Source organism: Lepidochelys kempii, chromosome 2 (assembly GCF_965140285.1).
Source record: "Lepidochelys kempii isolate rLepKem1 chromosome 2, rLepKem1.hap1, whole genome shotgun sequence".
Lineage (NCBI taxonomy): Eukaryota > Metazoa > Chordata > Testudines > Cheloniidae > Lepidochelys > Lepidochelys kempii.
In genome coordinates this window covers 238030214-238046042 of record NC_136381.1, presented here as the reverse complement: position 1 = coordinate 238046042, position 15829 = coordinate 238030214, and the positions used below count along the sequence as shown (strand labels likewise).

The window sequence follows — 15829 nt, the reverse complement described above, 5'->3', positions numbered from 1 at the left end:
GTTCTGTTTGTTAAAAAGAAAGATGGAAGCCTGCGCCTATGTGTGGATTACAAGGCCCTCAGTCAAGTTACTATCAGGAATTGATGCCTCCTTCCATTCATCCCAAAGCTACTGGACCATGTATGATTGGCCCAGATATTCACAAAACTTGACCTATGGGGAGCCTACAGTCTGGTTTGGATTTCAGCCAAGGATGAGTGGAAGATGGCTTTTCAAACCCAGTACAGCCATTACAAATACCTGGTAATGCCATTTGGCCTCACAAATGCCCCTGCAACATTCCAGCACTTCATAAATGAAGTCTTCCATGACATCCTAGATCAGTACATTGTAATCTAACGAGATGATATCCTCAACTGTTCCAATGATCCTGAACAGCACACCCAGCATGTCTGGTTGGTCCTGGAATGGCTCCGCCAACATGGCCTGTATGCAAAACTTGAAAAGTGCAGCTTCAACCAGTGCTCCATGGAGTTTCTGGTTACAACCTGTCACCCGGCTGCCTCCAAATGGGCTCCAGGAAGATGGAGGTGGTACAGACCTGGGTGCCTCTCCCCCAAAAAATCAGGAGCTGCAATGTTTCCTGCGGTTCACCAATTTTTATATATACTTCATCTCTGGGTTTTCAGGCCAAAGTGCCCTATTGATAGTGCTTCTCTGCAAAAACTCTTCCTTCATCTGGTCTCTGGAGGCCCAACAAGCATTCAACCACCTCAAGTTGACCTTTCCAAGCACCCCAATCCTGGTTCATCCTGACCAGGCATGACTTTTTGTCATCAAGAGCAATGCCTCTAATGTGGCAATTTGGGCCATACTCTGTCAAAGGTGTGGTCCCCAACAGCTCCTCTGCCCTTGCACCTACTATTCACGGAAGTTCACTCCAGTCTAACAGTATTACAGTATTCTAAATAAAGAGATTCTAGCCATCAAAGCAGCATTTCAAGAGTGATGCCACTGTTTGGAGGGTGCTTGGTATCCAGTATAGGTATACACAGATCATAAAAATATAGAATAGCTCTGCCAAGCCAAAGCCCTGAACCAGAGGCAGCTTCACTGGGACCCATTCTTCACATGCTTCAATTTCACCATCACGTACCACCCGAAGGCCCAGAAGAAGACCACTGATGCCTTGTCCTGAAAAGGGGACTATCTCACTAGCCATGAGCCTCTCCCCTCCCCCGCATGGAGTTCCCATGCATTCTTAAGCCCTGGAACTTCCTGTGTGCCATAGTTGACCAAGACCTCCTGTCACTAATCCACTCAGATATAGAGAAAAATCCTTTCCCAAGGAACTCAAGACAGCGGGCCAGGAGCAACACCAGGGCTTACTCTATGTCAAGGGCCACTTGCATGTTCTGCTGCCCCTCACTCACCAGTTAAAGGCACTTTGGTTTTGTCATGACTTACCATAGGCAGGACATCAGGGGTGCCTCAAGACTCTCCATTTGGCCTCCTGTGCCTTCTGGTGGCCATGAATGTGCATGACACTAGCCTGGAACAGGACTCCTCACTCCTCTGCTACTTCCTGCCTCAGGTTTGCCCCTGCTGTGACCATTGGTCCTGAGTGCCTGTATTGGGATCCTGATAAATGGTGACTGCAAAGTTATCCCTGACTGTCATGGGAAAAAGTCCTACCTCTGAGAAAGAAATAAGGCTTCCAATCCTAGAAACCTTCAGAAGAGGATTGCAGACTACCTCCATGGAAGTTTCATTGAGATCTCTCAGAAAGATTCAGGGGATATCCCTGATACATAAACAAAGAGCTCCTCATGCCCCCACCCCCACCTAACTCTCAGGGGAATGAAAAGCAGATAACACTCTACTCTCTGTTGTATTGCTACCTCTTCTAGTATGAGTATATTAATAAAATGTGAGTAGTTGTGTCCTGCTAATTTGGGGGCACCATCAGTGTAATGGGAAATAAACATACCCACTTACCCAAGGTTCCTTCCCCTGCATTGGGCTCACACATGCTTGAATGCCAGGATGGACTGGAGTCTCAAACAGGTCCAGGCTCGTGGCATAGCTGGACACTTCCCCCCCACCCATGTCCCCCATCCCCTCCTCTTCCTCCTCCACCTCAGGGCAAGGCATTTCAAAAATTCACAGGGTTTTAAAGTGGGGGGGGGTAGGGGGGATCTTCCTGTCTCCATGATCCCTGAGCAATGGAACTCACAATAGTGACCAGCACTGTCAGTGTGAGGCATTGTGGGACAACTGCTGGAGGAATGTTAGTGCTGACATAGGTAACTCAATGTATACATTCATGCTGCGTCAACCTCAATACATTGACTATTGCTCAATGCCATTCAGAGAGGTGGTGTTAGTATGTTGATATAATGGAGAGCTTACATCAGTGGGAGACATGAACAACTAGATTGACGCAAAGAAATTTATGTCAATCTAATTTTGTAGTATAGACTAGGCCTAAGAAATCCTCTTACTAGAGTAGGGGACATGACCATAGGCATAAGGACAGATCCTTATTCAGAGCTGCCTCTAAGAAAAAGAATCCCTCACCATTTCAATCCAAGTTGGATGAGTCCTCATGTGTGAGTCCTAAGGAGTTGGGACTCCTAAGGAATGAACCTTCCATTCAAGAAAGCAGGATTCAGTGATACCGGTTCTGGTTCTGGCTGTATCCCACAGACTAAAGGATCAGTAATCAGTGGTCCCATTTGGGAGCTCCACACTGCACCCTCATTCAATAGTTCTGACATACTTCTTGTGGGATTCTCTGAATAGCAGACCATCGGACACCCTGGATTCACCAGTCCCATCCTCAGTGGCTCACTAAATGCCAGGAAGGACTGAAACATTTACCTCACCAGAGAATATTTGCACACTGCTCTACACACAATCTCTTCTTTTATTGGACCTGGTCCTCTTTAGAGACATCCCTACACCCAAGGAAACCACTTTGAAAGAAAGAGGACCTTCGCTAGGCCATTTTGGAACCTGACAGATCTGTGTGGCAGAGACAAACACCTACAAGATCTCTATCAAGCTTTCTTACAACTACAATACCCACCTGCGGAAGTGAAGAAACAGATTGATAGAGCCAGAAGAGTTCCCAGAAGTCACCTACTACAGGACAGGCCTAACAAAGAAAATAACAGAACTCCACTAGCCGTCACCTTCAGCCCCCAACTAAAACCCCTCCAACGCATTATTAAGGATCTACAACCTATCCTGAAGGATGACCCAACACTCTCACAAATCTTGGGAGAAAGGCCAGTCCTTGCCTACAGACAGCCCCCCAACCTGAAGCAAATACTCACCAGCAACCACATACCACACAACAGAACCACTAACCCAGGAACCTATCCTTGCAACAAAGCCCGTTGCCAACTGTGCCCACATATCTATTCAGGGGACACCATCACAGGGCCGAATAACATCAGCCACACTATCAGAGGCTCGTTCACCTGCACATCCACCAATCTGATATATGCCATCATGTGCCAGCAATGCCCCTCTGCCATTTACATTGGTCAAACTGGACAGTCTCTACGTAAAAGAATAAATGGACACAAATCAGATGTCAAGAATTATAACATTCATAAACCAGTCAGAGAACACTTCAATCTCTCTGGTCATGCAATCACCGACATGAAGGTCACTATCTTACAACAAAAAAACTTCAAATCCAGACTCCAGCGAGAAACTGCTGAATTGGAATTCATTTGCAAATTGCATACTATTAATTTAGGCTTAAATAGAGATTGGGAGTGGCTAAGTCATTATGCAAGGTAGCCTATTTCCCCTTGCTTTTTCCTACCCCCCCCCCCACAGACGTTCTGGTTAAACTTGGATTTAAACTTGGAGAGTGGTCAGTTTGGATGAGCTATTGCCAGCAGGAGAGTGAGTTTATGTGTGTGTGTGTGTTCCTGGGGGGGTGAGAAAGCCTGGATCTGTGCTGGAAATGACCCACCTTGATTACCATGCACATTGTAGGGAGAGTGGTCACTTTGGATGAGCTATTACCAGCAGGAGAGTGACTTTGTGTGTGTATGGGGGTGGGGGGGTGAGAAAACCTGGATTTATGCTGGAAATGGCCCACCTTCATTATCATGCATGTTGTAGGGAGAGTGGTCACTTTGGATAAGCTATTACCAGCAGGAGATTGAGTTTGTGTGTGTGGTTTTTGGAGGGGGGTGAGGGGGTGAGAGAACCTGGATTTGTGCAGGAAATGGCCCACCTTGATTATCATACACATTGTGAAGAGAGTGGTCACTTCGGATGGGCTATTACCAGCAGGAGAGTGAGTTTGTGAGGGGGGGGGGGGCGGAGGGTGAGAAAACCTGGATTTGTGCTGGAAATGGCCCAACTTAATGATCACTTTAGATAAGCTATTACCAGCAGGAGAGTGGGGTGGGAGGAGGTGTTGTTTCATGGTCTCTGTGTGTATATAATGTCTTCTGCAGTTTCCACGGTATGCATCCGATGAAGTGAGCTGTAGCTCACGAAAGCTCATGCTCAAATAAATTGGTTAGTCTCTAAGGTGCCACAAGTACTCCTTTTCTTTTTGCTTCCCTCTTGTGTCCCTATCCCAAAGAGGGCTAAAAACCAATATTTTGTGCCACCTAAAGGGGCAGAGTTTTTATTTACTGATTCCAGTGCCCAAATCCTTAGTGGTGCAGGCAGCTAAAGATAAGTCCAGGCCTAAGACTACCCCAGATGATAATGCCTTGACCTTTAAGGGAGGAAATATTTCACAATTTTAGAATAGTCAGTTAGCAGATACTCTCTTATCCTGGCATTGTTTCTGATCATAGATTGCTAGAAAAACTAAAAAATAGATTGTATGAAGTGATCACATGCTTTATGGTGAGCATTGTACCAAAGAAAATATGGGTATATTTTCTTTCAGACATTTCAGCTCAATGAAGTACAACGCATCAACATGGTCTGTGGGATATAGCATTGGTCAGTGATTTTGTAGTTGTAAAGAATTTGTCTTTAAACAAGACTGTTAGATTTACATTATATGTGCTTTTAAGGGTCCATAAAGTACCATATGCTGCATGTCACATAACTGCCAGTTCCTTTCTGCCAGAGACAAATTCCTAAGAAGAATTCCATATGCATTAATTTAATCACACTGCACCAAAACTGCTAGTTTTCTGCTTTACATATTAATATATAAATATTTGCTTGGTAAACTGAATTGATAAATAAATAATTTTTTTCAGTTGTAGTTCTGCAGAGTCACACTGGTATATCATTTAGTTTGATTTTGATTTTGCGTTTTCATTCCAAGTCCTAGTTAGGATATCCCAGAAAATGTCCAGCTGCTTCATCAGGTGCTCCTAGTGCACCAGGATCATGTCTCACATTCACTATCATGGCTGGTATAATCTCTGTTGGAGAAGAACTGAATGTTCATTTACACTGTGTGAATGAATGGATAATAATGTCCCTCGTCTTGAGCTGTCACGTCTAATGTGAAATATGAAGGTATTCTAGACTGCCTGTAAAATAGTCTCGGCTTAATATGCCATCAAGGAGACCCTGTGGATTCTGAATTAACTGTAATTCTTAGGGTATGTCTACACTACGGAATAAGGTCGAATTTATAGAAATTGGTTTTTTAGAAATCGGTTTTATATATTCGAGTGTGTGTGTCCCCACAGAAAATGCTCTAAGTGCATTAAGTGCATTAACTCGGCGGAGCGCTTCCACAGTACTGAGGCTAGAGTCGACTTCCGGAGCGTTGCACTGTGGGTAGCTATCCCACAGTTCCCGCAGTCTCCGCTGCCCCTTGGAATTCTGGGTTGAGATCCCAATGCCTGATGGGGCTAAAACATTGTCGCGGGTGGTTCTGGGTACGTATCATCAGGCCCCCGTTCCCTCCCTCCCTCCGTGAAAGCAAGGGCAGACAATCGTTTCGCGCCTTTTTTCCTGAGTTACCTGTGCAGACGCCATACTACGGCAAGCATGGAGCCCGCTCAGGTAACCGTCACCCTATGTCTCCTGGGTGCTGGCAGACGCGGTACGGCTTTGCTACACAGTAGCAGCAACCCCTTGCCTTCTGGCAGCAGACGGAGCAATACCACTGGTAGTCGTCCTCGTCGTGTCCGAGGTGCTCCTGGCCACGTCGGCTGGGAGCGCCTGGGCAGACATGGGCGCAGAGACTAAATTTGGAGTGACTTGACCAGGTCATTCTCTTTAGTCCTGCAGTCAGTCCTATTGAACTGTCTTATGGTGAGCGGGCAGGGGATACGGACTGCTAGCAGTCGTACTGTACCATCTTCTGCCAGGCAGGCAAGAGATGAGGATGGCTAGCAGTCGTACTGGAACATCTTCTGCCGAGCAGCCATGAGATGTGGATGGCATGCAGTCCTTCTGCACCGTCTGCTGCCAGCCAAAGATGTAAAAGATAGATGGAGTGGGTCAAAACAAGAAATAGACCAGATTTGTTTTGTACTCATTTGCCTCCTCCCCTGTCTAGGGGACTCATTCCTCTAGGTCACACTGCAGTCACTCACAGAGAAGGTGCAGCGAGGTAAATCTAGCCATGTATCAATCAGAGGCCAGGCTAACCTCCTTGTTCCAATAAGAACGATAACTTAGGTGCACCATTTCTTATTGGAACCCTCCGTGAAGTCCTGCCTGAAATACTCCTTGATGTAAAGACACCCCCTTTGTTGATTTTAGCTCCCTGAAGCCAACCCTGTAAGCCGTGTCGTTAGTCGCCCCTCCCTCCATCAGAGCAACGGCAGACAATGGTTCCGTGCCTTTTTTCTGTTCGGACGCCATACCAAGGCAAGCATGGAGGCCGCTCAGCTCACTTTGGCAATTAGGAGCACATTAAACACCACACGCATTATCCAGCAATATATGCAGCACCGGAACCTGGCAAAGCGATACTGGGCGAGGAGGCGACGTCAGCGCGGTCCCGTGAGTGATCAGGACATGGACACAGATTTCTCTGAAAGCATGGGCCCTGCCAATGCATGCATCATGGTGCTAATGGGGCAGGTTCATGCTGTGGAATGCCGATTCTGGGCTCGGGAAACAAGCACAGACTGGTGGGACCGCTTAGTGTTGCAGGTCTGGGACGATTCCCAGTGGCTGCGAAACTTTCGCATGCGTAAGGACACTTTCATGGAACTTTGTGACTTGCTTTCCCCTGCCCTGAGGTGCATGAATACCAAGATGAGAGCAGCCCTCACAGTTGAGAAGCGAGTGGCGATAGCCCTGTGGAAGCTTGCAACACCAGACAGCTACCGGTCAGTTGGGAATCAATTTGGAGTGGGCAAATCTACTGTGGGGGCTGCTGTGATGCAAGTAGCCCACGCAATCAAAGATCTGCTGATATCAAAGGTAGTGACCCTGGGAAATGTGCAGGTCATAGTGGATGGCTTTGCTGCAATGGGATTCCCTAACTGTGGTGGGGCCATAGACGGAACCCATATCCCTATCTTGGCACCGGAGCACCAAGCCGCTGAGTACATAAACCGCAAGGGGTACTTTTCGATAGTGCTGCAAGCTCTGGTGGATCACAAGGGACGTTTCACCAACATCAACGTGGGATGGCCGGGAAAGGTGCATGATTCTCGCATCTTCAGGAACTCTGGTCTGTTTCAAAAGCTGCAGGAAGGGACTTTATTCCCAGACCAGAAAATAACTGTTGGGGATGTTGAAATGCCTATAGTTATCCTTGGGGACCCAGCCTACCCCTTAATGCCATGGCTCATGAAGCCGTACACAGGCAGCCTGAACAGTAGTCAGGAGCTGTTCAACTACAGGCTGAGCAAGTGCAGAATGGTGGTAGAATGTGCATTTGGACATTTAAAGGCGCGCTGGCGCAGTTTACTGACTCGGTTAGACCTCAGTGAAACCAATATTCCCACTGTTATTACTGCTTGCTCTGTGCTCCACAATATCTGTGAGAGTAAGGGGGAGACGTTTATGGTGGGGTGGGAGGTTGAGGCAAATTGCCTGGCTGCTGGTTACACGCAGCCAGACACCAGGGCAGTTAGAAGGGCACAGGAGGGCGCGGTACGCATCAGAGAAGCTTTGAAAACCAGTTTCATGACTGGCCAGGCTACGGTGTGAACTTCTGTTTGTTTCTCCTTGATGAAACCCCCTGCCCCTTGGTTCACTCTACTTCCCTGTAAGCTAACCACCCGCCCCTCCTCCCTTCAATCACCGCTTGCAGAGGCAATAAAGTCATTGTTGCTTCACATTCATGCATTCTTTATTCATTCATCACACAAATAGGGGGATGACTACCAAGGTAGCCCAGGAGGGGTGGTGGAGGAGGGAAGGAAAATGCCACACAGCACTTTAAGCACAGCACTTTAAAAGTTGACAACTTTAAAATTTATTGAATGCCAGCCTTCTATTTTTTGGGCAATCCTCTGTAGTGGAGTGGCTGGTTGGCCGGAGGCCCCCCCACCGCGTTCTTGGGCGTCTGGGTGTGGAGGCTATGGAACTTGGGGAGGAGGGCGGTTGGTTACAGAGCGGCTGCAGTGGCAGTCTGTGCTCCAGCTGCCTTTGCTGCAGCTCAACCATACACTGGAGCATACTGGTTTGGTCCTGCAGCAGCCTCAGCATTGAATCCTGCCTCCTCTCATCACGCTGCCACCACATTTGAGCTTCAGCCCTGTCTTCAGTCCGCCACTTACTCTCTTCAGCCCACCACTTACTCTCTTCAGCCCTCCACCTCTCCTCCCGGTCATTTTGTGCTTTCCTGCACTCTGACATTATTTGCCTCCACGCATTCGTCTGTGCTCTGTCAGTGTGGGAGGACAGCATGAGCTCAGATAACATTTCATCGCGAGTGCATTTTTTTTTCTTTCTAAGCTTCACTAGCCTCTGGGAAGGAGAAGATCCTGTGATCATTGAAACACATGCAGCTGGTGGAGGAAAAAAAAAGGGACAGCGGTATTTAAAAAGACACATTTTATAAAACAGTGGCTACACTCTTTCAGGGTAAACCTTGCTGTTAACATTACATACATAGCACATGTGCTTTTGTTACAAGGTCGCATTTTGCCTCCCCCCACCGCGTGACTACCCCCTCAACTTTCCCCCCTTCCTGTGGCTAACAGCAGGGAACATTTCTGTTTAGCCACAGGCAAACAGCCCAGCAGGAATGGGCTCCTCTGAGTGTCCCCTGAAGAAAAGCACTCTATTTCAACCAGATGACCATGAATTATATCTCACTCTCCTGAGGATAACACAGAGAGATAAAGAACGGATGTTGTTTGAATGCCAGCAAACATACACTGCAATGCTTTGTTCTACAATGATTCCCGAGTACGTGTTACTGGCCTGGAGTGGTAAAGTGTCCTACCATGAAGGACGCAATAAGGCTGCCCTCCCCAGAAACCTTTTGCAAAGGCTTTAGGACTACATCTAGGAGAACCGCGAATGCCAGGGCAAAGTAATCCTTTCACATGCTTGCTTTCAAACCATGTATAGTATTTTAAGAGGTACACTCACCAGAGGTCCCTTCTCCGCCTGCTGGGTCCAGGAGGCAGCCTTGGGTGGGTTCGGGGGGTACTGGCTCCAGGTCCAGGGTGAGAAACAGTTCCTGGCTGTCGGGAAAACCGGTTTCTCCTCTTGCTTGCTGTGAGCTATCTACAACCTCATCATCACCATCATCTTCTTCGTCCCCAAAACCTGCTTCCGTATTGCCTCCATCTCCATTGAAGGAGTCAAACAACACGGCTGGGGTAGTGGTGGCTGAACCCCCTAAAATGGCATGCAGCTCATCATAGAAGCGGCATGTTTTGGGCTCTGACCCGGAGCGGCCGTTCGCCTCTCTGGTTTTCTGGTAGGCTTGCCTCAGCTCCTTCAGTTTCACGCAGCACTGCTTCAGGTCCCTGTTATGGCCTCTGTCCTTCATGCCCTGGGAGATTTTGACAAAGGTTTTGGCATTTCGAAAACTGGAACGGAGTTCTGATAGCACGGATTCCTCTCCCCAAACAGCGATCAGATCCCGTACCTCCCGTTCGGTCCATGCTGGAGCTCTGTTGCGATTCTGGGACTCCATCATGGTCACCTGTGCTGATGAGCTCTACATGGTCACCTGCAGCTTGCCACGCTGGCCAAACAGGAAATGAGATTCAAAAGTTCGCGGTTCTTTTCCTGTCTACCTGGCCAGTGCATCTGAGTTGAGAGTGCTGTCCAGAGCGGTCAGAATGGAGCACTCTGGGATAGCTCCCGGAGGCCAATACCATCGAATTGTGTCCACAGTACCCCAAATTCGAGCCGGTAATGTCGATTTAAGCGCTAATTCACTTGTCAGGGGTGGAGTAAGGAAATCGATTTTAAGAGCCCTTTAAGTCGAAATAAAGGGCTTCATTGTGTGGACGGGTGCAGGTTTACATCGATTTAACGCTGCTAAATTCGACCTAAAGTCCTAGTGTAGACCAGGCTGCATATACTGCTGGATAATGCGTGTGGTGTTTAATGTGCTCCTAATTGCCAAAGTGAGCTGAGCGGCCTCCATGCTTGCCTTGGTATGGCGTCCGCACAGAAAAAAGGCGCGGAACGATTGTCTGCCGTTGCTCTGACAGAGGGAGGGGCGACTGACGACACGGCTTACAGGGTTGGCTTCAGGGAGCTAAAATCAACAAAGGGGGTGTCTTTACATCAAGGAGTATTTCAGGCAGGACTTCACGGAGGGTTCCAATAGGAAATGGTGCACCTAAGTTATTGTTCTTATTGGAACGAGGAGGTTAGCCTGGCCTCTGATTGATACATGGCTAGATTTACCTCGCTGCACCTTCTCTGTGAGTGACTGCAGTGTGACCCAGAGGAATGAGTCCCCTGGACAGGGGAGGAGGCAAATGAGTACAAAACAAATCTGATCTATTTCTTGTTTTGATCCACTCCATCTATCTTTTACATCTTTGGCTGGCAGCAGACGGTGCAGAAGGACTGCATGCCATCCACATCTCATGGCTGCTCGGCAGAAGATGTTCCAGTACGACTGCCAACCATCCTCATCTCTTGCCTGCCTGGCAGAAAATGGTACAATACGACTACTAGCAATCCTCATCTCTTGTCTGCCTGGCAGAAGATGGTACAGGACGACTGCTAGCAATCCGTATTGCCTGCCTGCTCACTATAAGATGGTTCAATAGGACTGACTGCAGGACTAAAGAGAATGACCTGGTCAAGTCACTCCAAATTTAGTCCCTGCGCCCATGTCTGTCCAGGCGCTCCCAGCCGACGTGGCCAGGAGCACCTCGGACATGACGATGACGGCTACCAGTTGTACTGTACCGTCTGCTGCCAGAAGGCAAGGGGTTGCTGCTACTGTGTAAGAAGCACAGCAGTACGGCGTCTGCCAGCACCCAGGAGACATACGATGACGGTTACCTGAGCGGGCTCCATGCTTGCCGTGGTATGGCGTCTGCACAGGTAACTCAGGAAAAAAGGTGCAAAACGATTGTCTGCCCTTGCTTTCACGGAGGGAGGGAGGGAACGGGGGCCTGATGATATGTACCCAGAACCACCCGCGACAATGTTTTAGCCCCATCAGACATTGGGATCTCAACCCAGAATTCCAAGGGGCAGCGGAGACTGCGGGAACTGTGGGATAGCTATCCACAGTGCAATGCTCCAGAAGTCGACTCTAGCCTCGGTACTGTGGAAGCACTCCGCCGAGTTAATGCACTTAATGCACGTAGAACATTTTCTGTGGGGACACACACACTCGAATATATAAAACTGATTTCTAAAAAACCGACTTCTATAAATTCGACTTTATTACGTAGTGTAGACATGCCCTTAGGAAAAGCAACCCAATGAGAGTTGCAGTGTTTTGAATATTTGGGTCATAATGTACATTTTAATATATTTTTAAATATTTGTATCTAATGCAGATTGGTCATTTAAAAATAACATTTCTTTTGGTTTTCACGTAGGATGCTGGAGAAATGGTTCGCTCCTTTGTTGGTGGCTTGGAACTGATTGTCAATTTGCTAAAATCTGAGAATAAAGAAGTTTTAGCAAGTATATGTGCTGCTATTACCAACATAGCCAAAGATGAAGAGAATTTAGCTGTTATAACAGATCATGGAGTCGTCCCTCTGTTGTCTAAACTAGCAAACACAGTAAGTGACATCTTTCTGTAATATCCAACCATCTATGCAAATTTAATTAGCCATTCGATTCCAGTCCTTGTATCAAACCCAAAGTGAAAGAGCATGGCATGAGTGGTGAGTTCTATAGCAGTTGTGGAAAAGGGTTATAGACTCTTTTCCCACTTCAGAATGTTGACTGGCTATGAAGTCACTCTGTGACTAATACTACAGCTGCTTTGGAGCGTGAACCCCTTTTTAGTATTCCTTACAAGTAGTCCAAAGGGGATAAGGGTTCCTCTCTATGTAGCAGCTGTCCTCTGGGAGGAACAAGGAGGAAAGGAATGAGTAGTATATTTGAATGACACAGAGAAATCCTTTTCAGAATCTCAGTGATGGAGCCACATTCCAAGCTGTGGCTTTTCATACAGATTTTAACACTAATTTTGCCTAATTTCTAACCAGCCTATACACACACCTGAATCTTTGAAAATATATAGCATCCATTAAGCACAGAACAATATAAAGCTGTCAGCTCCACTGCACTCATGCAAGATTCTTCATAAACTGAGATCATAGTACATTTCTTTCTTTCTTTCTTTCTTTCTTTCTTTCTTTCTTTCTTTCTTTCTTTCTTTCTTTCTTTCTTTCTTTCTTTCTTTCTTTCTTTCTTTCTTTCTTTCTTTCTTTTCTTTTGAAATTGTGGATGCCCTTAAATGACTTGGAAATATGGTTCTCCTATTTATTTAAGAAAGATATTTAATGGCTTCTTTTTTCTTTGCCCAGAACAATGACAAATTAAGGCGTCATTTAGCAGAGGCCATTTCTCGCTGTTGTATGTGGGGAAGTAACAGAATTGCCTTTGGAGAAACCAAAGCTGTGGCCCCTTTAGTACGTTACTTGAAATCAAATGACACATCTGTTCATCGAGCTACTGCTCAGGCCTTGTACCAACTTTCAGAGGATCCCAATAACTGCATCACCATGCATGAAAATGGAGTAGTGAAGGTAAGGTGCAAGATTTTTGTAACTCTGGGTTCAAGTTGTTAAATAGCATTGGCATGATAAGAAGAGTTCCAGCACATGAGGGAATTTCTGAATATACTTGCCCACCTGAGATCAACTCAGGTGTATTTCAGAGAACTTTGGGTAAACAATGAGTTAGAGAGTATTTATATTCTAAAAAGAAGTCAGCTGGATAGCTGACAGAAATGGTAATATGACATGAGCCATTCACCTCTAGGTTATTCACTCAACTCAGGTCCAAGCTGGTTGTGATACAGAGTCATTATTGTCTTACTATTTCAACTAGTCTTTGCAAAATGAGTTAGATCATCTCAGTGGATGGTTGAATACTGTGCCACAGTAGCCACCTAGTAGTGAAAGAATCTGAGAGCAGCTGAATCCACTTATGTAATGGATCTTGTTGGGCCAAATTAAGGTAGTGCAGTACAAGCCTAGGAGCTCTTTGTGCTCTGCGTTCACTTATAAAAGCCTTATGACATGACAGCACGTTACCCAAAGGTTTTTATCTGTTAGGGGTATGTCTTCTTATTAGAAGCTTTTTCTAGCAAAGGTTTTGATTCCAGAGGTTAAAGCCAGAGGAACTGGACAGAACAGGATTATGGTGTTTGAGATGTGGGGAGGGGGTATGGGAATTCTGTTAAGCCAATTATGATAAATTTTCTTAAGGGCTTTACTATTTAGAATTCCTCTTTTTACTTTAGCATCCATAATAAATGTGCTGGAAGTAAAAGGGATGCTTTATGGTGCAATATTATTGTGAGTTTTAAAGTCATAACTTGTATTTGTGTTAATGATAATGCATTTATTGCATGAATTGGTTAAGAGGCCAAGATTTGAACTGAGGTGACCAGATGTCCTTTTTTAAAGAAACAGTCCTGTATTTAAGCCCTCCTGCAGGTGTCCCGATTTTTTCTTAAAAAGGGGCAAATTGTCCCATATTTTCTGTCTCCCCCTCCCCCACTCAGTACTGGCAAGACCTGGTGCTGGCCAGATTCCTGCTGACCAGCCATCTGCCCACTAGCGGTGAGTGGGAGGATCCGGTGGCCGATGATGGGGGTGGGTGGTGGGACAAAACTGTAGCATGCGGGCTGGCCACTCTCCCTGCTGGTCTGTCAGTGCAGCCCCCGCTACATGCAAACTCTCGGCCAGCAGGGCTCCGCCCCCCATCCCATTTCCGCCAGCACTGGCTGTGTGCTGCAAGCTGTGGTATCTGGTGAGTGCGGGCAGGCACCAGGCGGAAGCTGGTTATGTGTCACCTCTGCTGCACACCCTTCAGCCCTTTACGTGCTCCCCCTCTCACTGTCCTCTCCCTGCTTTGCCCCTTCACTGCCCCCCAGCCCTGCTGCTTCTCCATATCCCCCCCCAGTGGGGTGCATCCCACTCCCAGCACTGTGCGGAGAACCAGCCCCTGGTCAGAGTGCTCAGCTCACCAACAGCCTGACCAGTAGGCTCCTTCTTTCCCCCACAGCCTATGGCTGGGCCGGCGCCCTGGGAAAGGCCAAGACTCTCCAGCCTGGGGCACTGGCCAGGAGGAGCCAAGCCCTTCATGTGCCAAAGCCCCGCACAGCACTGGCACAGGGAAGCCTCTCCAGCCCTCAGCTAAGCTCTGGAGTGGTGGGGGAGGAAGTGATTTCCAGCCTGATCAAACCCTGACCCAGCAGGCTCCACAGCAGTCCCCCGGGCAGGGGCTTAGAACCTTCTTCGCCACCACCACCCTTTGTTCTTTCCCCAGGGAGTGTGGGGCTGCTCCGTCCACTAGGCACTCTCCCCTGCTGAGCTACCTCTCTGGCCAGGTTCTCTGAAGCCCCTGCAGTCAGGTTCTCTGGGTCCTGGTGCACAATGCATCCTTAGGGCTTTAACCCCTTCCTGTCCACGCTGTAGCCAGGGAACAGGAAGCGGCTGGGTTATATCAGGGGCCAGCAGTAGCATGGAGGTGTTAGCTGCCTTTCGACACTGTGCAGGCAGGAAGGGACAAGTTGCTTCTAGACACAGGGGGGTGGGGGGGAGGGGTAAGAGATGAGCTCTGCAAAGACACGGGCCAGGTCATCCCTTCCCCGGCCCCTTCTTCTCCTGTGGCTGGAAGTAGCTCCCATCCCTTCCCTCCCGCACAGTGCCGAAAGGCTGCTGCTGGCCACCCTCTGGTGTGAACCCTGGCAGAAATCTGGGGAAGGGGGCATGTGACCCTGCATGCTCCCCCTCTTGACTTGTTGCCTCAGGAAGACACAGCACCAAGAATCAGGAGAGGCGGGTCCATCGCAGGGACTCAGTCAGCCATGGAGGGCAGAGAGCACCGGGCAGGGAAGGTCCGGTCAGTTGGTCACACACCTCCATTTGAGAGAGGTATATGGGAGTGTGTGTGTGTTACCTCTCCTTGTGTGAACCCTAAAGCAGTAAAGATAAGAAGGTAAATAAAAAGAATCCAACTACGCAGTATTTCTTTTTAACACGGGCTCTGTCAAGTTGATATTAATTTGAACATTTTTACTGCATAGTTCTGATGGATTGCAGTTGAACTCGCTTGAACACGAGTAATTTGACTAGGTGTCTTGTATTCAGTATAGGGAAATATGGTCAACCTAGAAGTGACTCAAGTTTGAACTACTCTCTTGCCCCTAGTATGCAGTCCCTGTAGATCATAAATGAGGTATATTGGTTACGTGGTGTGAGGAAGCTTTATACTACCATCCCAGCTCATCTTGCAACTGTACTGTATGGACAGAGAGAATTCAGGGTTGTCTCTTCATTTCTGATGCCTT

General features: G+C 47.6%; 1 protein-coding gene across 3 annotated transcripts in view; it reads left to right on the top strand.

Annotated features, from left to right (window-relative positions):
• ODAD2 (outer dynein arm docking complex subunit 2) overlaps positions 1-15829 on the top strand; it is a 199788-nt gene that overhangs the window by 140743 nt on the left and 43216 nt on the right. For all 3 annotated transcript variants that reach the window (XM_073334342.2, XM_073334346.2, XM_073334345.2), the window contains exons 18-19: positions 11892-12080; positions 12834-13055. In XM_073334342.2, the coding sequence (XP_073190443.2) occupies positions 11892-12080; positions 12834-13055 (411 nt within the window). The remainder of the gene's footprint in view (positions 1-11891; positions 12081-12833; positions 13056-15829) is intronic.